Source organism: Syngnathus acus, chromosome 3 (genome assembly GCF_901709675.1).
Source record: "Syngnathus acus chromosome 3, fSynAcu1.2, whole genome shotgun sequence".
Taxonomy (NCBI): Eukaryota; Metazoa; Chordata; class Actinopteri; order Syngnathiformes; family Syngnathidae; genus Syngnathus; species Syngnathus acus.
The window spans coordinates 9,110,298-9,131,377 of NC_051089.1; the positions used below are offsets into that span (position 1 = coordinate 9,110,298).

The 21,080-nt window shown below is 39.2% G+C and overlaps 2 protein-coding genes and 1 long non-coding RNA gene across 4 annotated transcripts; 1 reads left to right on the plus strand and 2 right to left on the minus strand.

Moving 5' to 3' along the window:
* Nucleotides 1-24: 24 nt before the first annotated feature.
* Nucleotides 25-6,522, minus strand: LOC119120938 (AFG3-like protein 1). The gene is given in 17 exon segments (XM_037248216.1): nt 25-771; nt 1,018-1,212; nt 1,343-1,543; nt 1,672-1,787; nt 2,584-2,694; nt 2,800-2,925; nt 3,415-3,522; nt 3,601-3,754; nt 4,121-4,258; nt 4,323-4,575; nt 4,653-4,777; nt 4,902-4,976; nt 5,067-5,216; nt 5,320-5,441; nt 5,522-5,590; nt 5,677-5,767; nt 6,325-6,522. Coding segments are annotated over 17 exon segments (2,397 nt in total). The 5' UTR covers nt 6,445-6,522; the 3' UTR covers nt 25-528.
* Nucleotides 6,523-7,222: 700 nt separating this feature from the next.
* On the minus strand, nt 7,223-15,752 carry def8 (differentially expressed in FDCP 8 homolog). Of its 2 annotated transcripts, none has more exons than XM_037248017.1 (12): nt 15,619-15,752; nt 13,817-13,939; nt 12,033-12,127; nt 11,340-11,489; nt 10,888-11,029; nt 9,933-10,097; nt 9,463-9,590; nt 9,112-9,225; nt 8,802-8,882; nt 8,478-8,618; nt 8,120-8,229; nt 7,223-8,052 (listed from the first exon to the last, which is right to left on the minus strand). In XM_037248017.1, the coding sequence occupies exons 1-12, from the start codon at nt 15,623-15,625 to the stop codon at nt 7,965-7,967; spliced, it is 1,344 nt and encodes a 447-aa protein (XP_037103912.1). In that variant the 5' UTR covers nt 15,626-15,752; the 3' UTR covers nt 7,223-7,964. The 2 variants fall into 2 exon arrangements, with proteins under 2 accessions (XP_037103912.1, XP_037103913.1); XM_037248018.1 differs by having other exon boundaries at nt 13,813-13,939.
* Nucleotides 12,207-15,361, plus strand: LOC119120805. Its single transcript, XR_005097578.1, has 2 exons — nt 12,207-12,497; nt 15,022-15,361. It is a non-coding gene; the product is annotated as an uncharacterized LOC119120805 (long non-coding RNA).
* Nucleotides 15,753-21,080: the final 5,328 nt, after the last annotated feature.

The window sequence follows — 21,080 nt, forward strand, 5'->3', positions numbered from 1 at the left end:
AAACTTTTCAGCAGTACACTAGCATCTGAAAAAAACTTCAGATTGAGAAACATAATCATTTAATCTGAAAATATTTTTTAAACATTTAAACATTGATTCATTGGTAATACTGTCAACCCGGTCTACATTGTACCTTACCAACTTAGCCGAGAGTTGTGGTCAATTTATGTTCTGTTACTCAGTAACATGTTTGTTTGCCTATTCCAATAACACTTCAAATTCTATCACTTCAAAATGCGCTTGCAATATGCTAGTAAAACTCATCAGCGCTTCAACAGTGCACAATATCTGATCTGTGAATTGATGAATATTATTATATAGCTTATAAAATGACACTAAAAATTATATGCAAACATGATCTAATAGAGTTGATGATTATAGCTTATTTAGTGCACTTGGTGAACAACAACAACAATAGAAGATATTAGGCTACAATTAGTCTTGAAATTCAACCTTGGATTTCAGTGACTTCAATAAATCAATTGCATATGACATAATTGCCAAGAAAGGTCACCTGAAATCAGATGGTCATCTTCCTTGACCCTGCATTATATCAACAGCGGATTGGTTTTGTTCCTTCGGCGAGTGTTTTTGTCACGTGTTTCTATTCCAGTTCTTCAGGCCCTCTGGTAGGGAGGTGTCCTCCTCCAGGTCCCCGAGTTCCTCTACAAACTCCTCATACGTGGATTTCTCTTGAAAAGGACGCGGCCCCAGCAGCTCCACCATGTCGGCCTTCTCCAGAATCTCTCTTTCCAGGAGACGTTTTGCCACCTGTGAGCCAAATTATTCACTCAATCCGTGATATGCGGAAGGTCAAGTGACCAAACCTGCAAGACAGGCTAGTAAACGTCCTGTTCATGCTCATGCTGAAATCCTGCTTTGAAAAAAATCATCTTCATTTAATCACCAGTAATTGATTAATTTATTGACCAAATTATTCCTACACAAATAGATATTTGGAGGACTACTTTTTGTCTACTCTACGCACCTCGTCCTTGATTGTTCTAGAATTCTCACCTTGTCCACCATTTCTTTTTTCTCCTTGACAAGCTGCAGCGTTCGCTGGAAGGCGGAGTCGATGAGCAGACGGACCTCCTTGTCGATGAGTTGGGCTGTGAGCTCACCGAAGGGCTTCTCGGTCAGCACGTGACCCTGCTGTGGGAGCTCAAAAGACACCTGACCCACCGCCTTGCTCATTCCAAACTGTACCACCTGAAGAATTAGGACAACGTGCCCGATTAACGGAGGCAGTCCTGAGTTTGTGTGGAGAGATGTCATTGTGTGCTTTAACTCCGGAAACTAATGTGAGGTTTTACATTTTGATTGTACGTAGCTGCATCACCTGCGCGTAGGCTGACTGCGTGACCTTCCGAAGGTCATCGTGCGCCCCCGTGGTGATCCGACGAAAGAAAACTTGTTCGGCCACTCGACCGCCAAGCATCATGCACATTCTATCAAAGAGCTGCTCTTGTGTGAAGAGGTGCTGCTCCTTGGGGAGATACTGAGCATAGCCCAACCCCTTACCTCTAGGAACAATAGATACCTGTGAGAAGACAAGACTCAATTAAGTGATTATCTGACAGTGACAGACAAGACAGGAAAACCGTCATATGACATATTCTCAAGCGTTACAAAACAGAACTATAATAAGAGAGACACCAAGTGGTTCACCTTCAATAGCGGGTCAGCATGTTCTAAAAACCAGCCAGTGACAGCATGCCCAGCCTCATGATAGGCCACAGTGGTTCGCTCTGGAAGCTGCAGTACCTGAGACTTTTTCTCCAGACCTGACAGCCAAACACATTTCCTTGATTAGAATGGCGCTCAGTATATAGTAGACATTTCACCACAGATGATTATTGAGCTGAAATGATGATGGGTTTGTTTGTTCGGTTGAATGTTAAGCCATTTTATTTATTGGGTAAAATGACTACTCTGGGTGGGTGGTTCAATGTTTACCCTATGGAGGCAATGTACAGCTTTTTTTTCTTTTATAAAATGTGCAGCTTAATTACCTATTAGACAGGGCTCAGGCGCCATCTTGTGGTATGCTACGGTATTTTACAAAGCACCTAAAAACCAAGAACACGTGAGTTGCGGGTTATGGAGGACCGAAAGTGCCAAAATAAAATAAATAAATACACCATGACATGTTTAATTAAACTGTCATGGATTAATTACATGTTTAATTCATTATTAAATATGGAATTAAGCAATTAAAAAAATGTGCCATTAAATAATTAAATGCACCATTAAATAATTAAATAGATGTCTCATTTATTAATTAAATGTGGAATTAAATAAATCAATGTGTTGGGAAATTTGTCATTACTTAACTTTTCAGTGACTACAGGGAAATATAGTCATTAACAAACTATCGAAGAGCATCTTTGTCGCCATTATAGATTCATATTTTCTTGTGAAGAAAAAAAACGTTTGTTTTTCGAGTTAGAAGTTGGACTCGATTACTGGGTTTTTCATTGATTTCAAAGACGATATGAGAGACAATTGTTTTGAGTCACGCACGTTCATGGCACAAATTCAACTTGCATCTCAAGGCACCATTGTATATAGTCAACTCACCTCCAATGACCCTTTCAACCGCCTGTTCAAAGTGCATTGTGCTTATATGTTGGTTTAAATGGCGTGCTGCTATCAATGCAGCCTCGTTACAAACAATGGCGATGTCAGCTCCTAAGATACACAAAGAATCATCACATTGATACCATTAAACAACATCGATTCCTATTTCTAATTACAGTGTGTGGGTGTCTACACCCGAGACTAATAACATCTCACCTGTAAAACCTGGAGTTAGTGCAGCTAACTTTCTGGCTAAAGCCTCAACTTGTATACTTGGGGCCAACTTTAAAGGTCTCAGGTGCACCTTAAAGATGGAAGCTCTGCCTTTAATATCTGGTGGGCCTGGAGAGAAATTACAACAATGAAAAATAGCAGCAGTTCATCTCCAAGAAGCACAAATGTAAACCCCGGGAGATCTATGAAAAACCCTTCGCCAAGACTTGATATATATAGCAAGATCACAAGGCCTACACTTACTGGCAATATTTTCATCTACATTTACTTTCCATGGGTCTAATCCCACCTTTCTCCCATTCAACCTGCTTGTCTTTGTCAGAGTAGCGGCCTGCCCACCTCAGTGTGAAATGCACACCATAAATTAGATTTTAAGATGGGCTTCAAAAGATCAAGAACATGCTCAGTGCAAAGATAAAAGACAACAGTAGGCTGCAAGACAGTCGCCTTACATTAGTGAACAGACCTGAAGAAGGGAGCAGGCAAATCTAATAGCGTTGAATCTATTTGATATTAAACTGCTGAAAAAACAAATTTACAATGCTATAATGTGAAGCTTATAATATAATTGATTATAGGCAGCAGACTATAACGTACCAATGTGAATGTGTCGATCAAAGCGTCCCGGCCTCATCAGAGCCGGATCCAGGATATCAGCTCGATTGGTCCCGGCCAAAACAATCACATTGGTGCTGCTCTTGAATCCTGAAATGGAACAAAACCAAATTAAACACACAAATGTCGCAAGAGTTCACGAGATGGCAAAGATAACAATCTGCTTACCATCCATTTCCACAAGCAACTGATTGAGTGTGTTTTCTTGTTCACTGTGGTCCCCAAAGTTTCCCCGGCCCCGCTTTCTTCCAACCGCATCAATCTCATCAATAAAAAGGATGCAGGGGGCATTTTTTCGCGCCATGGCAAACATGTCCCGGATCTGACATGGAATGAAACAAAGCCACGGTGTGTTTGTTTGAGGGTTTCTGGATTCATCACAACAACAATTTAATTGCATTATGCATGACGTACATAGCAGAGAATAGGATGTTTGTACCCAGCTTGTGAAAAACAATATGGCAAACAGTTTTTAAGATCTAGGGATGACCGGCAGCTCTATACCCTGAACAGATCTGCCCCTGCACTGAGCACATCTCTGCATTCAGAACCAAAACAAGGGCTATCTGTAGTGGAGTAAACCATTTTTGCTTATCAACGGTCCGTGGGGGAGACACCAATGTTCTACATAATTGCGAACAAGTGTTTGCTTAAAACTAAAGCATGTAAACATCAAAATGGGACAAACCCTGGCAGCGCCCACTCCAACAAACATTTCCTGGAACTCCGAGCCACTGACAGTGATGAAAGGAACATGAGCTTCTCCTGCGGTGGCCTTAGCTAGCAAGGTCTTCCCTGTTCCGGGCGGACCTGACAATATTGCACCCTGTGACAAGAGACGAGATTTGATCACATCTTATGACGCCCAATTATACATTCCGACTGCGTACTTTAGGGATCTTGGCTCCGAGTTCCTGGTACTGCCGAGGGTTCTTCAGGAAGTTGACAAACTCCAAAATCTCCAGTTTGGCTTCCTCGCAGCCTGCGACATCCTTGTAGCGAACGCCGACATCGTCTTTGATTAGTTTGGCTTTGGATTGACCCATGTTGAAGAGGTTTGCTCTTCCTCTACCCCCGCGAGGTCTTGCCAGCAGCAAGAAGCTGACCAGGACTAAGGTTGGGAGAACACTATACAAGAGCGTCCTATGAATGGGCAAATAATAGTTTGATGTAAGCAGGCTCAATGGGAGATCTGGAGATCATGGGATTGGAATTCTTACCCGTCACTCTCACTGGTATATAAGACAGGTACTTTACAAGTGGAATCTACACCCAGTTCCTCTTGAGCTACTTCCAGGTTATGCTCAAATGAGTCCACACTGCCAATATTGAACCACAGATAACTCTGAAACAAAACAAATGTCAACTATTATAAAAGTGGAAAGCTTATGAGCACTGAGCATGTATTTTTTTTTTTGTCAGTCTTTGTAAAACATTTCAGAAATTACACATTCATTGTTACTACCAACCACATCTGATGTGTTAACACCACGGGCGGGAATGACTTTGACATATTGTTTATTGACAACTTCCAGGTGATCAACCTGTGGAGAAAGTACAAGAAGTGCAGTCTAGAGTGACTTCTTGCAAATGGAAGTGTCGACAATAGTAGAAGAAAAATCTGCATCTCTTACTAAGCCTTTCCTCAAGTAGTGATGCACAAAGTCCTTCCAGGAGATCTGAAAGCCGGTCTCGCGGAAGTAAAAGTAGAAAAATGCAGAGGCCATGCCAGCTGCACCAATTGCGAAGTTCCGTACGGCTTTTTTGTCCATTGGAAAACGTTCCTGGTCGATAAAGACGTGAAAATATTTTGGACATGTGGGCATTTGACCAGTGCTGTATTTTAAAGTGATTTACATATTTGAAGTTGTGAATCTTCATCTGCACCTGAAAACGTTCCCACCAATCTGATTCTTCGTCCTTTCTTTCACCTCTTTGTCCTTCATCACCTACTTTTTTTATTTCTCTTTGCTGCTTCCTACAAGATTGTTGGTCTTTGCTTTTAGCATCTAGAGGTCAAAGAAACAGAAAACTGGTCACACAAAGAGGAAGAACAGAAGCAACAAAGTGTTCCTATTTTCCTTCAAACCTTCCTCACCATCAGATGACGTGTTGGCGCCAGCGGCCCCTTCGCTCTTTGGGAAGAACTTTTCAAACCCTGAACAAATTGCAAGAATACAAATTCAGCGGAAAAGCCTCACCTGACCCCAAAATGCTTTGTTATCCCATGTATTGTGAAAACACCTCTGGGTGGTTTGCCTGAGTTGAGTAAACGGACAAACAGGAATTTGTTTTGGTGAAGTCCAGCACATTTCCTTTGGATCACTGATGACTTCTGCAATAAAGAAAGACATGTTAAATTGTTCTCTAAGGATAAATTGTACAGTTATGTTTTCTTATATGTTTATAAAAAGTTTAACTTTCTTAATTTCTATACATTGTATTGCAGATAAAATTGGATTAATAATAACAATTATTATTATTATTATTATTACAATATCATTCCATAAAAGACTCCAAATTGTCCCTAGGTGTGGGTGTGAGTGCAAATGGTTGTTTGTCTCTGTGTGCCCTGCGATTGGCTGGCGACCGGTTCAGGGTGTCCCCCGCCTACTGCCCGATGACGGCTGGGATAGGCTCCAGCACGCCCGCGACCCCCGTGGGGACTAAGCGGTTCGGAAAATGGATGGATGGATGGAGTTCTAGGTAGCCACGCCCCCTTCATTGCAATATAAAACTTGGCTCAACCTTTTTGGTGCACACACATAACTAACTTTGGAAGGAGAACGTAGTTTGCAACTAACAAATGTCAAATTGTTGAGCGAGTCTTGCTGAGTGGAAGTAAACAAAGGAAGTTCCCACTCCAATAGTGTAAATAAACAATGAACATACCAGAGCGAGACCTTCACCATCGCGAAAAGTTGCAGAAATGGACGTGAAGTCACGACCCCACGGCCGAACTGACCGTACCCGATTCTGAAATCGGGTGACAGTGACAGCGAGAAGCCCCATGCTCTCCGCACCTTTGTCTGGGCTTCAATGTGCACTGTCAGAACAGCACGTACACATACAATCTGCTGCGCTGGGCGACAAATGAGAAAACGGAGCGCATTTACGAAATCGCGCGATATTTGGTTACAGATTTGAGACAGGGTATTTGCGCCCCCCTCCCCACCCTCATCACACTCGGAGTCAACACAAAACATCTGAGAATCCGTTTTTCTATTCTAAAACTAGAAATTTAATATGGCCCTATATTTTCTTTTTTCTATTATGTTGAACATATACCCAGTAGACATTTCATTGAGTTTATCTTTGCATCTTTATATTGCGAAGTGTTATTGCTATCACAGTGTTGTGGTTGTAATCTGCAGTGGTGTAAAATTGTAGCGCAATGACTTGGGATGTGTTTCTGGTATTTTTTTCTCCCATTGAATCATCCTTTTTTATTAGTGATCGCACCATAGGCCGACTCAATGTTTGGGGATCGAATCATCTCAATCGATTGAGTTTTGAGCGGTGCCCTTTGTGAAATTACTTTAGCGCCCCCTTGTGTTCACACATGCCTGCATCCAGTGCTTGTTTCACTTGTTTCCTTTTCTTTCAACATTGCGCAACTCATGAGCTTCTTGCCATCATTACCCACATTGTGATTTCACAATCTGATGGCACCTTGGTGTCAAGGAACTAACTATGTTTAAGTGATTGCCTTTTTTTTTTTTTTTAACACAAGCAGCATCGGTAAGACCTTCTCTAGGATGACGGGAAAGGCAATGACTTAATAGATGCCTTAAAATATTACAGTATTTTATTCATGCATCACTCAACATGGTTTTTACAACAGAATAGAAATCACACTGACACCACTGATGTCAATTGATTTGAGGAAAAACAATAAACAGTGCATCATGCTGAAAAATAACACAGCAACGAGTCATTATTTTAAAACAAATATTTTAGGTCAACATTTAGACATTAAAGGTGTCTTCTGACATCCTAAAATGTGCTGTAGCTATATTATGATAAAAACTATTAACATTTTGCCAAATGTATTCTGACGTTTGGTTAACAGCTCCCTGGAACCTGACAATCTCATAGGCACATAATGTGCACAAGTATTCACATCTACTGGGTTTGATACACTTCCATGGAATTAATTTATCATTTGGAATAAATGCTAACACAGCTTTGCATGTATCCTTACAAAAACAAGCACATTGAATTATATTTCCAGTTATACATTAAGGAATGACAGACATTACAACCCTGTAACTTGAATGTCGAAAATGCGGACATTTTTTCTTCATGTTAAATACGAGTAGTTGGACCAGCAGTGGATATGTAGCATCTTCATCTTTACATTTCAGTATCTGTCGCAGTCGTTACATAATATTGAGGCTTTTAACTCCTGCGTGTAACGTGCAAGATGATCAAGACAATAACGGCAATAGGCGACAATCTATTGGTTGCTACTGTACCAGGTTTCCTTTTTGTTGACAACCTTTTTTTCCGCAGTGTAATCTCAAATTCCTTCATGCATCTTTTGTGTCTTCATCCTGTTTACGCTCGGTCATCCGGGCACACCGTGGACACGTTGTCGAGTTGTCATAGTAACAATCCCTAAAGAGAGAAAATCATCGGTTATTTTTTTTTTTAATTCAAAATTGTCTGACTGTTGATGACGGACCTGTGGAAGACGGCCGAGCAGTCATGGCACACGGAGGTGTGACTGTCAAAAGGAAAGAGGATGTCTCCCTCCTTACACAGCTCACACACAAAGCCTTTAGCCTGGCAACGCTGCATGCGCACAAAAAAGAAAATTCTTCAGGATGGCGCATACAGTGCACTCAACAGGCTACTTCTTTAGGAACACCTGCACAAACTGAATTGAAGTACAACAAATGCATCAAAAGGTCTCTAACAATGTCAATCAAAACTGAGGATAACTCGCTTTACAGTTGCAATTAATATTACTGTTGAATAAAATGTGATTCAAACAGAGCGATAGTATTGTGAAAAGTGTTGTGCTTTTTATGAGCTCTCACGTCACAGTCCAGCTTGATGTGTTTTGCGAATGTGGTGTGGACTTCGGTGAGGGAGCAGCTCAGTCGCCCGCTGGAAATGTCAATCAAATCCTGCAGCGAGTACATGTCATCGTTCTCCACAAAGTGCTGGCGGTCTTGAAGCTAGAACCCGAAACACAAAGCAAATCCATCTTCGAGGAGGAGGATATAGGGAGGGAGGGACGGACTAAACTCTTTTCCCCCCGAGGTGGTGCTGCTGTACAGTACAAGATGTGCTATGAGGGGTGACACTAGAAGACTTATGTCGGTCAAAGTAAAAACGGATATGACACTGTACATGCCGACCTGGAGTAAAAGTCGTGCCTCCATGGCCTCCTTGCAGGTAATAAAATAAGGCTTCATCAGTAGAATATCCTGGCGAAGTTTCTGTTAACACAATCACAAACTTAGTCCTCTTTTTAGAGACCAGAGAGATCAAATGTTTCAACAGGCCTCCTCAAAAATGTGTGGGCCAGCAAAAGTATAATTGACTGCATTGTGGTGGGGCATTCACAGCTAAGAGTGAAAACACATTAACTGAGGTTGTATTTTAGAAAACACTGAAACGTATCCACAATGGTCTAGGGCTCAAAGCCTTCTTTGCCTGGCAACTTACTCTGATCTCAACCAGTTCCTCAACAAAGTTAAAAAGCAGTGGGTTGATTTCTTTCAGCTTCAGCACGGGCCGTGGCATCATCAGGGCCAGGTAGCGCAGTGAGGACCGACAAACCTGCATGAAGAACAGAGGAATGAATGATTAGCATGAAAGATACAGCACAGCACACCACGCACACACAGCATCACTTTCATAGACTGCCAAATCATAAATCCAAAGTCACAACTCAGGGAAAGCTCTTAATTTTTACTGATCTGTTTTGGCGCTTTATCTCTTAACTGCTGACCTCACCCTACAACTTTTTTTTTTTATAGAACAAAGCGCAACAAAAAAAAAGTATTTTGAGGGTACCTTGCGTGGTTCAAACTCCCAGTTGTGGATGACTCGTGCTGGGATGATGGCCGTGTCATTCCAGTGACACGCACTGCAGAAATACTGGCCCGTGTAGTCACATTGTCTAGCTTCACTTGGTACGCCCCCTATCAGATTAACAATACATTAAAATTCCGCACAGTGCATATTGTAGGCACACTGTTTCATGAGCATAACAAAGTATCAACTACAAATAACAAAGTGCATACGCTGTCTTTCAGCATCTGAACATTACATCTTCACTAAGACTCCCTCAAGTATTTGGGTAATTTTTTTGTCTTGGTGGAATTTAAATATTTAAGTATTTTTCTTTGATGTAAAAATGAGTACCACTGAATAGATTTGGCATGCACGAAAAATTCCAGAAACATAAAAAATATTGGTTGACTGCTGCATCATAGGCGTGAATTGTTTTCTGTGTTCTGTGCTCTCAACTCATTCGTACTCACTCAGTGAGATGGGTGAACGGCATTCCGCACAACGATAGTCTTGGCGGTCTAGTCCGATCTCTGGGCAGATAGTGAGCTCGTACTCTGACTGATGGCTGACCTTTGACCTCACACAGGGCTTGGTGATCAGGTTCATACACTTACTGTGGCAGCGGTAATAGCAACCTGAAGAAGACAATGATTCATATGAAAAGATAATTGGTGCACTTAGCTGACGCTTACAAATGGAACACAACCGTGTGTGTGTGTGTGTGTGTGTGTGTGTGTGTGTGTGTGTGTGTGTGTGCGTGTGTGCGTGCGTGCATGCGTGCATGCGTGCGTGTGTGTGTGTCAACATCTAAATAGAAGAAAACAAAAGCGTAATAAATGATTTAAAGCTGGCATATGTGCGATAATAACAATCACCAACCAAAACATTAGGTCCACCTTCACAAGTCGGCAAGATACAAATGTTGCTCCTAAGTGTAAGTCGCATTTTTGGGTGTAATTCATTTGACAGAAACTGAAAACCTATGTGAGGGAGAACATTGGAAATACCTCTTGGAAATGCACGAATCAACATCTTAACAAACTATAAGGGGATACAAACCGCTGCCAAAGTGGAACAAAGCCTACTTTGGATCAGAATGAAGCTATACATCTTCAGAGATATTAATCTACTGCAAAGGTTCGGAGTGTACCATGCCTGCAGCCCGAAGACAGCTGGGATAGGCTCCAACGCGACCTTTGCGAGGACAAGCGGTTCAGATAATGGCTGGATTTATGAATTATTCACTGGGGAATTAAGGAACTCTATGAGCTCAATTTGCATATATTACAGTTTCCAAAAGTGAAAAACAAAATTCTGATTTGCTTTTTTCGTCATTTGGAAAGAGTCTCATTAGATTGCAGGCGTACCTAATAAAGTGGCTGGTATAATTCGACACATATCTGTGCAGTGGATTTTGTGCATCACCTGTGCAGGTGTACCATGTCTGGATGAGACCCCAGATAATGGTACTACATTTGTCACAAGTATGTTTGACACTCTTGCTCTTTTCCTTGGAGAATCTGTGCTCAAGAACCATTCTCAGATTAGGCTCATCCTCATCAGGATCCTGTCGGAGAACGATATTTGATACCCTTATTTGGAGACAAACACAAAAATTGCAAGCATAGCATTTATAGGAAATTGCAGTGTGTTTTGTTGATCCATGCATGTGCTTTTAATAGTCGATGTGTTTACGTATAAGTGTTTTAACAGTACTTGTTAATAATAGCACACGTTCACGTGGATACTTTACTGTACCATTTCCATGTTTCTAAGTTCATTGTGCTCTTTTTTAGGCTGAAACATCTGAACACGATTAATATGTCACACAGCCAGCCATCAGTTTGTTCAACTTGACTTATTCGGGATGAACCAACCTTCAGCTCCTGCAGCTTGAGGCGAAGATGGATGAGTTTCACCACCGTGTCCTTTTGTCTCTCCGAGTGCTCCGGCAGCTCCAAGATTAACTTCTTGCACTCCTCGATGGCTAGTTTCAGCTGCTCTATGTCGGAGGCCACAAATGAACCCTGCGGCCAAGGAATAGAGTGAAAATTGAATATATTGTATGGCAAGGCCGCTTTATTTATACAGTGCATTTCATACACTGTGGGCGTCACGTAAAAGTATATTTAAACAGCATTTAGAAACACGAGTTAGAGAAGTAAAAGCAAAATAAAAAAATAGCTGGGTAAAATGACGAACAGATTAGTATTTTAATTTAATTTAAAAGAACACAAGCTTGATTGAAGATACATTTCTACAGCAGGCCTCCCCCAACCGCGTGTCATGTGACGACTTCCGACAGTCATCTGACTGCAGTGAGGAAATCAGTGGCTACCGTTAATGCTAGTTCAACTATGTGAGGATGATAAAGCGGAGGAAACATGGCGAGTACTACTAATAACCACGAACTGCAACAGCTACAAAGTCATTGGGGTCAGGAGAAGGGCAGAGCATTTTGGCTATTATGGGTCAGAATTTGAGAAAAATATTTGAATCTTGACTGAGATGTACTTAACCAAGTTCATTTGAATAACATACAATACTAAAAAAAAGTACTGCTTGCTTACCACGGGTCTTGAGAAATGGTCTTCAGCTAAACCAAGATCCATGGTTCCGTCTGAACTTTGGATTCTGGTCCCAGAAAACAGCTCCTGTCTGGCTTCTGCAAAACCAGAGCAAAAAAAAGGTATTTTCAAACACATGACTTGTCACTAAAGTACATTCTCATGTACTGACTCGCCTCGTTATTATTCTAAGACAAACAGAAGAATGCCCAAGTGCGATGTGTCATTAAAAGCGCTTCTTGTATGAACTTTGAGCTTTCATCCCTTTGTGACCTTTAGAGCAGCATAGTCACAAATTGTTACAAAACAGCTTACATTGTACATTCTTCACCGGTGTTCACCTTTGGCTGTAAGCTCCTGGAAATGTTTAATACTGAAATGAAGATGTACCTAAAAGTAACGGGATAATATATCCTCGCGTTTTTAGAACAGTTCTTCTCAACTGGTGGGTCGAGTGCTAAATTACAGGTAGGAATAAAATACGTATAGCAGGTACATTGCTTTTCATTTAATTGCTTTGTATTCTTTTTTTTACACTAATACAACATTTATTAGAATTTTAGTGTGTATGCTGTATGTAACTAAAGGAACTACAACGGCGGGGGGATGATAAAACATTACAGATTTGAAAAGCAACTATAATTTATCAGGATTCAACATAGTAGGCTCAACATAGTAGACCTTTTGGGAAAAGATTGTCCAACTGATTTCGTTTGAACAAGTTGTGCCTGTTACTAAACAAACGCTTGCACGGAGATTTAATGTCCTCTGGGTAAGCAAATGCCTTCGCAAAATCCTTGATAGAATGATAAATCTAAAATGATTTATTTAGTTTTCGTTTAGAAACAACTACTGTCCAGAAGGTCCGATTAACATGTAGAATATTTCCACTCCAGAGAAGGGATGGGCATTCAGTGAATTTCCTTGATTGATAAAACGAAAATCAACAAAAATTTAAGAAAAATGTTAAAAAATAAAATAAAAATCCTGTTTTTCTACAATCTTTATTCCAACACGAAATTATATTGCCACAATTAATTCTACATTTGAGTCTCTGGGATAAATCAAATGCAGAAGACTAACAGTAATTAAATAATTTAAAATGACTACAACCTTGGTGAAATCATCAGCTTGTCATTCATTATTTAATACAGACCATAATCCAAATCATTTTTGTTCCGTTTATAGTAACGGATGGTGACGATTTTAAGATCCACAAAGATTGAGCCTGGAGCAGATTTTTTTTTAGTTTGTTTACAGCGGTTTCACTCTACTGAAATGATTCATGCTGCCACTTTTCTTAATTTCTTACACTGTTTTTAAAAAACAACTTTTTCAGCATACCTCCAAAATAATTGGAACCGCAGGGTCAATTGCTATGTTTTAATTGTATACTAAGATGTTTGGGTTTTGTAGCAAAAGATGAATATGAGTTTATAATTGCAGCTTTTCTTTTTCATAGGCTTTACATCTCAATGCGGTAAACCACTTAGGACGGGGCACCTTGTTTTTGAAGCCATCCACTTTTCAAGTGAGCAAAAGGATTGGAACAATAAACCTTGCTGTTCCAATACTTTTGGAGAAGCGAGTATCGATAAACTAGAGCCACGCAATATAACAAATCGTCAATCAATTGGTAATTTCCTTGTTAACTCCTCATGTTAGGCTTATAAATCAAGAACAAATTAATTTACTTTATTTTGACTTACTCTGGTGTAAATAAATTAACTGTGACCTTGAAATCATAATCCACACGTCAATAGTGTGTCGTGGTAAATATTACCTACCCTGCTGTGGGGGCGTCCTGCCCCTTTCGGTACCATCCTCTTCCTCTCCGCGATCGAAGGGATTAAGGCGGGTTTGGCGGAACTGTGCTAGCCTCTCATCATACTCCATTTCATCGGCTACATCTGAGTGCGACAGGACAGAACGCAATGGACATTATAGCATCATATTACATGTCAGCGGTTTCTTCTGTTATGCTTTAGTTAATTGAAGAAGCATAAAGTAAACATTTTGGAAATGATTTGTACATTTTGATCACAATACAGACTCTGAGGTCCCCACCAGATAGGTTTTAATGTGAAATTATCTTGGTAAGGTTTACCAATGGAATTTTGTCAATTTAGTGTAACAGATAATTAACTGGTAATGTAACTGTTAATTAATTGCATCTAGAAGAAACTGACACACAATAGAGTGCACTACTTGGGTGCAACCAGCAGTGGTGAAGGTGATTTAGGTACATGAGATTTCACTGAATGAAATGTTTAAAACATATTTAATGTTGCAGTCACGTAAACATTTGAATTACATTTTTAGTAACAGTTCAGTAGTATTTAACTTTTTGATAATGAATTGCTATTCATCTGATTTTTTTTTCAAACATTTAAGTATAATAATTATTTAGCAATAAACTTTAATTGATTTGATTATTGTTAAGTGAGTTTTTTCCCATATCTGAGGGCAGAGGTGATGTTAAAACTATGTATAAGGTTACATTGGCTTGCAATAATGTACTTTTTTAAAAAGAAATAAAACGCCTGTCTCTTTTTGGGGGGGAGCCAACTATATTAGTGATGATAGTGATACCTGGAAAGCTAAGAATTTGATAGGAGGTGATTTGTTTAAAAAGAGATCCACTAGTCCAAACCAAAAATAGGAAAATCTGACTGTTTTACGAAACTAGGACTTCTGCGATAAACCGGAGCAACCTTTATAATTTAGCTTGCTCCAATTTATCTCAAAAACACACACGTAAAATGAATTATATTGTGTACTATACGTGCATTTTTGTGCATACATGTAACGAGCGTAAAAAGGATATCGCAGTCGTTTCTACGATCAACAATGGTGGTCTACATAATGGAAGGCAAACCCACAATGTATTACTTCACAATCATGCAAAAGTCAAGAGATGCATAATGATCATGTTCAATTGTACTGGCCGGCTAATAAACTCACATGATATGTGTTTTTATATGTGTTCCAGACTGTCGTTAGATCCAAATCCAATTGAGTACATTTGGAATTGCAGGAATGAGAGTGCTGCATCATTGCAACTTGCAAGTAATGTTCCTCTTACCTCCTTTTGCTACATGTGTGAAAATATTTTGAACTGCTCCTAGTATGACGTACAGTAACGCTTAGTATTACAATAACAAACATTGTTGAATTAATACCTTGAAGGCAGCAATCAAAACCGTGCATTATCTTGCCAAGCCAGTTATTTTGATACAGCTCTGACCTCAGTGCTCATATCATAAAAACAATACAGGCAATTGTCAAGCAACCATCAGCACTAAGAAAGCTGCAGCTGCAAAACAAAACAAAAAACAGGAAATAATGATCACGATCTTCATCAAATGCAATACACGTGACGTTATTGTGCATGTCCGGAAAATCCGCAGCAGTGTCGAATCATTTAGTAAGTCAATGAAGGAGATCATTCAAGTCAGAAATGGCCCAACAACATTGCATGTCAACAAGCTAAAGCTACATAGCTAACAGTCATGTTTTGACGCCAGACTGTGAGCAAATTGAACGGGACGCAATGATCTAATATTAGTTAAGTTTGTTTTCATCTTACTTGTCATTGAGTCGGCAACTCTTAATTGTGTTTAATGTTCCACGCGTGTGGTGAGTACTTGTGCCCGTGCCTTGTTCCTCTCGTCATCAACAACACATCAAGCGGATCAGTGACCATTTAAAAGCAATTGATTTCCGGTTGATATTTTCAGAACAAAGCATGCTTGTCAAATCAGTGACCATTTAAAAGCAATTGATTTCCGGTTGATATTTTCAGAACAAAACATGCTTGCCAAATTGCCACATTATTTTATTTTATTATTTTATGAGTAAAATGAATACGTTGGGTCTTTAAGATATTCTTTTCGGATTAAAATTGAATTGACAACACAATACGTCTCTTTCTTTTCCATGCCTGCAATTAAATGGAACATATTCAGTTTTGTTTTGAAAGTGAATTTCTTGTTCCCGTGCCCTTCATAATACCGTCTCAGGAGCACTCACCAGACAGTGTATAAAATCTTGTCAAAATCTATCACTTATGACCCACCACAATGGATTATAACTTGGGACATCATATTTTTTAAAACTGGAAATAATTGGGTGCAGTTCATCTCATGGCCATTACCACAAATGTCATTTGCATAGAACATGGAGTAAACGAGAAAAGCAGAAAAACAATTTGCAAAGTTCCATTGCAGGCAGATCATTATCTAACCATCCATCCATCCATCCATTTTCTGTACCGCTGTATCCCCACGGGGGTCGCGGGCTTGCTGGAGCCTATCCCAGCCGTCATCGGGCAGTAGGCGGGGGACACCCTGAACCGGTTGCCAGCCAATCGCAGGGCACACAGAGATGAACAACCACCCGCACACGCACTCACACCTAGGGGCAATTTGGAGCGCTCAATCAGCCTACCAAGCATGTTTTTGGGGATGTGGGAGGAAACCGGAGGGCCCGGAGAAAACCCACGCGGACATGGGGAGAACATGCAAACTCCACACACAAATATTTCCTGGTAGTTATTACTTTTGGGATGCAGATACGAATATACTTAAATGTCCCTCATAAAGTTTCTGAATGGATTCCTCTGTAACCTTTCCCTAAATTATGGAAATGTATAAATGGTAGATTCGTTTCTGTCCCTAGCTATGTAACTAACTGTTATTCTCACATTTTGCTGATTTGCTTAAAACTAACAAATAAGTGGTTGAGTAGTGTGTGAATGGGTCGACTTTCTTGTTTGATTCAATCTGAGGATGACAAAATCGCAATCTTCATGGGATACAATGATAGTCAGAGCACAGCTCAGGGCATCTATAGTGACGATATTTGGGCGCGGTTTACATAAGATGGGTGACAGAGAAGCTCAGAGAACTATTATTTGAATAGTGACTGTGTATGCTGCTTTTGTTGAATGGTTGTTGTTCCCATTGGCATGTTTGGTCATATGGAGGCCCAAGGCACACCCAGTCATGGGGTCCTCCACATTCGAGTGCTGCAACTAAAAACTACATTTCAGAAAATTCTTTCATTCAAATTAGATTAAGCTTTTAAAATCCTTCTCGGGTATTATTTTCCAACAAGTTCACCAGAGCACGCTTTATTTGTAATTGATAAGACAATTCATCCACATTTAATTTACCATTCGACCTTTTTGATACTTGCCTCTTGGTGATTGTGTCTGATATTCTTCTCATTTTCCTCACAATAAACAATCATGTTTGTTTTGCTACTGTCTTGCTGAATTTTCTCGATCTTTAATCTTACCCAGACTTGTGCATCAAATTCATATGTCAATTCCCAAATTTCTAATTGTTTTCACTTTTCAAAAAATAGAGATATTGTTAGCAATTTATAATACTATTTATTTTTTAAAATCATTTTTATTCTTAAATATTTGATTTGATTTCAATATTTCATTTTTAAATATTTGAATAGTTTTTATTGGTCTCTCTTTTGAAAACTAGTTATTCATCAGTTTGTTGCGTAGCCTATACTATACAATGTGAGACGTTGATGCATTTATTTGGGTTGACAATTTTAATGGCCTATGATGCAGCCTGCGACAAAAATAAGTTTGACACCCCTGCGGCCTAGATGTTAAATAAGTGATTCAACTTTTAATCAAGTCATAATAAAGGTCCTTATGTGATCTTAGTCATAAGCCAGAGTAGCACGAAAGGTATGAATTTGTACCGGTGTATGAATGGGCATTGTGCTCTCGCCAATGAAATGATGCTTTGTTTAAAATGAGTGCATCCGAGAGTTACAAAACGCTATTTTTTTGCTCCCAGCATGTGTCCAACTGCTGACACCATAGAGCCATGACTACAAATCACATTTCGTTTTCCCCACAGACAGAAACCAAATTTAGGTACCTCAGTCAAGCACCGACCACATTGCTCCACAGCCTAATCGACTGAAACGCGCTTTAATTTGGGAGCTAATGCATTAAAACACTGAGATTTTCCCAGCTGTTATGAAGTATTTAGGAAAAAATGAGTTCCTAACTTTGACATTAGTCACTCAGTCGAATCTCTGTTCTTTGGATGACTGCTGTAGTGCTCTTGTAGTGTTCCTACGTTACCATGGTTGAAGTTTGCAGTGGTGTAGCAGTGCACGTCATCATACTAAGAGGATGTTATATACACGCATTTGTTTTGTGAACATGCTTGGAACTCAAAACGTGCACATTTTTATGTGTTTTTTTAATAGGTAAAATAATAATACAGGGGTTTTCCAGAAAAATGTGATCATCAACAAAATTTCATTCAAATTTGTTGTCATTTAAACAGCATGTTTTTAAAAGTCATAATTTGATGTTTCCTTTTCTTATCTTTACAGATAAAGAGATGCCCTTCGCTGGAACAGAAGAAGCGTTTTGTGCGTCGGGGTATGCTCGACGCAAGACTGTGCGAGATTTGTGAGGGAATTCTCATAATAACTGCAATTCAGATTTGAACATGGCAGAAAAAGGCTGTTTGTGGGACAAGCACTTTACAAATGTCATTGATGGATGTGATAGATGCTCAGCCACTATATGGAAAGACATTGTATAGTATTCTATCATTGGGAAATTAGTCAGTTAGGCCCCAAAGAGCTACATTTGATCCTAATTCTTGGATGACATGAGTATTTTTTTAATGACTTTATCACACTTTGTCTTAGCCGCTTGCATTACACTAAGCTTTTGTTTTATATGTTATTTGTATACACCCTCTGGGGTTTGACCCTGGAGGATGAACATGAATAACTCTGTTTTGTTGTCTGCAATGAGTAGCCTTAATCTACCAAGCTTGACAGAGTTTATTGTTTGGATAGTTGTGAACAATTTTCTTTGCTGTGAACAGAGCCGCTTTGTGCTACTAATGAACAAGACATTGCTGCTCATCCGCTCAACATGTTACTCCTTTAGTCTGAGTTGCGTTAAGACGATTTCAGATATTCATCCATCCGTGTGTTTTGTTAATTTTGTGTTTTTTATCGTCAGAATATTTTATCCATTCAGTAAAATGATTTTGTTTGCATTTTGAATTAGCAAAATTAAAACCTATAGGTGTGATTATTAAAGTAGGAGTTTTTGTCATTTATATTTTTCATTGATACTTTCAGAAAAATAAATCTTATTACGTCCACTGGAAATTCCCTTCCTTTTAATGCAGCTATTTACAACCAGCAGAGCAACCCCACTTGGTTATGGGTTTAATTAAAACCATTTCACTTCACTTTTCTTGCTTTATGCATCAATGACGCCTCTATCAGATAAGACAGGTTGTGTTCCTCTAAAAAAAATAACAAAATATTCATAACACTTTCAGAAAAAGCAGAACTAATTCCTGTCATCTGCATATTTGCTTCTTATCAGTACAGGCAACTGGAGGCAACTGAAAATTTATAGTATGACCTAAAAAGCAGAAGTACAAGTTTCTGAGGTTTTAGTTTTTAGTTTTTTAACCAGTTATTATGTTCAGGGCGAACACTGTACATGGGGGCACACAAACAATACACAGAAGATTCCATACAATAAACAATTTGTATTATTTCAACGAGATTCATCATGTCTTCGTAATAATATAAACAGATTCTTTTGATCAGACGATAAAAATTTAAGTTGTTACCTGCTGACACTTTCGACTTATACAAGACTGGAGTATCAGTCGAAACTGTCAGCAGGTAACAATTTAAATTTTTATTGTCTGAACAAAAGAATCCGTTCATAATAAACAATTTGACCCAAGTACCTCAGAAGATGTTTGCCTACGAACAGCCCCGAATGTCCCAAGAAATGTCTGAAAGTGATTCAATTTTTAGCACAACTTTCCCAAAGATGCCCAAAGGGCTTCCTAGATCTCCCTGTGACAGCAACACGGACTGCAGCTGAGGACTATGTAAAGCTGTTATAGTTGCTACAAAAATGGTTCAAAGGAAATAAACAAGTGGCTTCAGGCACGTACCACATGACTAGGGTGGAAGTGCTTACAAAAGCACAGTCGTGGTTAGAATAACTAAATCAAACCTTTCTTCACACGCTGCTGGCAACACCAATTGAACAAAAGCCTGTTTTATGTGCTGCTCGTAAGACTTTGAGACGAGGAAGTGACCTGATACACAATTTTCATATGATACGAAAGGTGGCACTCGATTTGACAATACGTACTATATAACAATAAAAAAAAAAGCACAAAAGTTGGTCAATGCTATATTTACCCTATAGTCGTCCCTCCTAAAGGAAACAACTGCTTTGTAAAAATAAGTTTTCTCTCCAAAATCGACAACTGCCAGACACATTTAACTGCAGTTTGTGTCTATTATTATATTTCTCTCTTAACTCGCTGCTCTGATTAACGATTTTTTTTTTCTTGTAGTTTTTATGTTACACAAAAAACATTGCACATGTGTTGTGTGTGTGTTGTTCATTAGTTTGAGGAGAGAAGACAAGCCAGGGAACCGGCTGTTAAGGAACATGCAAGTGCATCTGTTGCAACTGCAAATATTTGACGGTGTTTTGTTTTTGTACTTTACAATTAATTTTGTAGCACTCCATGTTAATAAAACCAACATAAAGAATCCATATATTTGATTTTTTTATCAATAAATTATTTTCAAAATAATTTGGAAATCATTGAAATACAAAAGTAAGGGGTTACCTGGGAAATTCACATCGCTACATCAATGAGATTAGTTTAAGTGACCAGGTTTTGCCGATGTTGTTTGCGATCAAGTCGGCAGGATTTTGTGGACAACGGAGAAGAAAAGAACTGACTGTGCAGTCACAACTTTCCTTCCCCTTTGAAGGAAAAGTTAGAATTACCACTAGGTTTAATTGAAATGAAGGTAAAAGTTTAGTTCAATAATTCTATAATACTCACATGTTATTAATTACTCACAAAACGCAAAATTTTGCATTTTAGTGTTTTCTAGCTTTGTGAAAATGTGGACAAGTTTGTTTTTAAACACAAATATTATCTTGTCTGGTTCTGCAATGAAACTTGAAATACCTTTTCATTGACAATTAGA

Excerpts from the sequence above, each read along its gene's own strand:
- def8 (XM_037248017.1), bottom strand. Across the intron at positions 11,030-11,339 it reads TCAAGCTGCAGGAGCTGAAG|GATCCTGATGAGGATGAGCC; the intron begins GTTGGTTCATCC and ends GTTCTCCGACAG. Across the intron at positions 9,591-9,932 it reads CCGTTCACCCATCTCACTGA|GGGGCGTACCAAGTGAAGCT; the intron begins GTGAGTACGAAT and ends TTAATCTGATAG.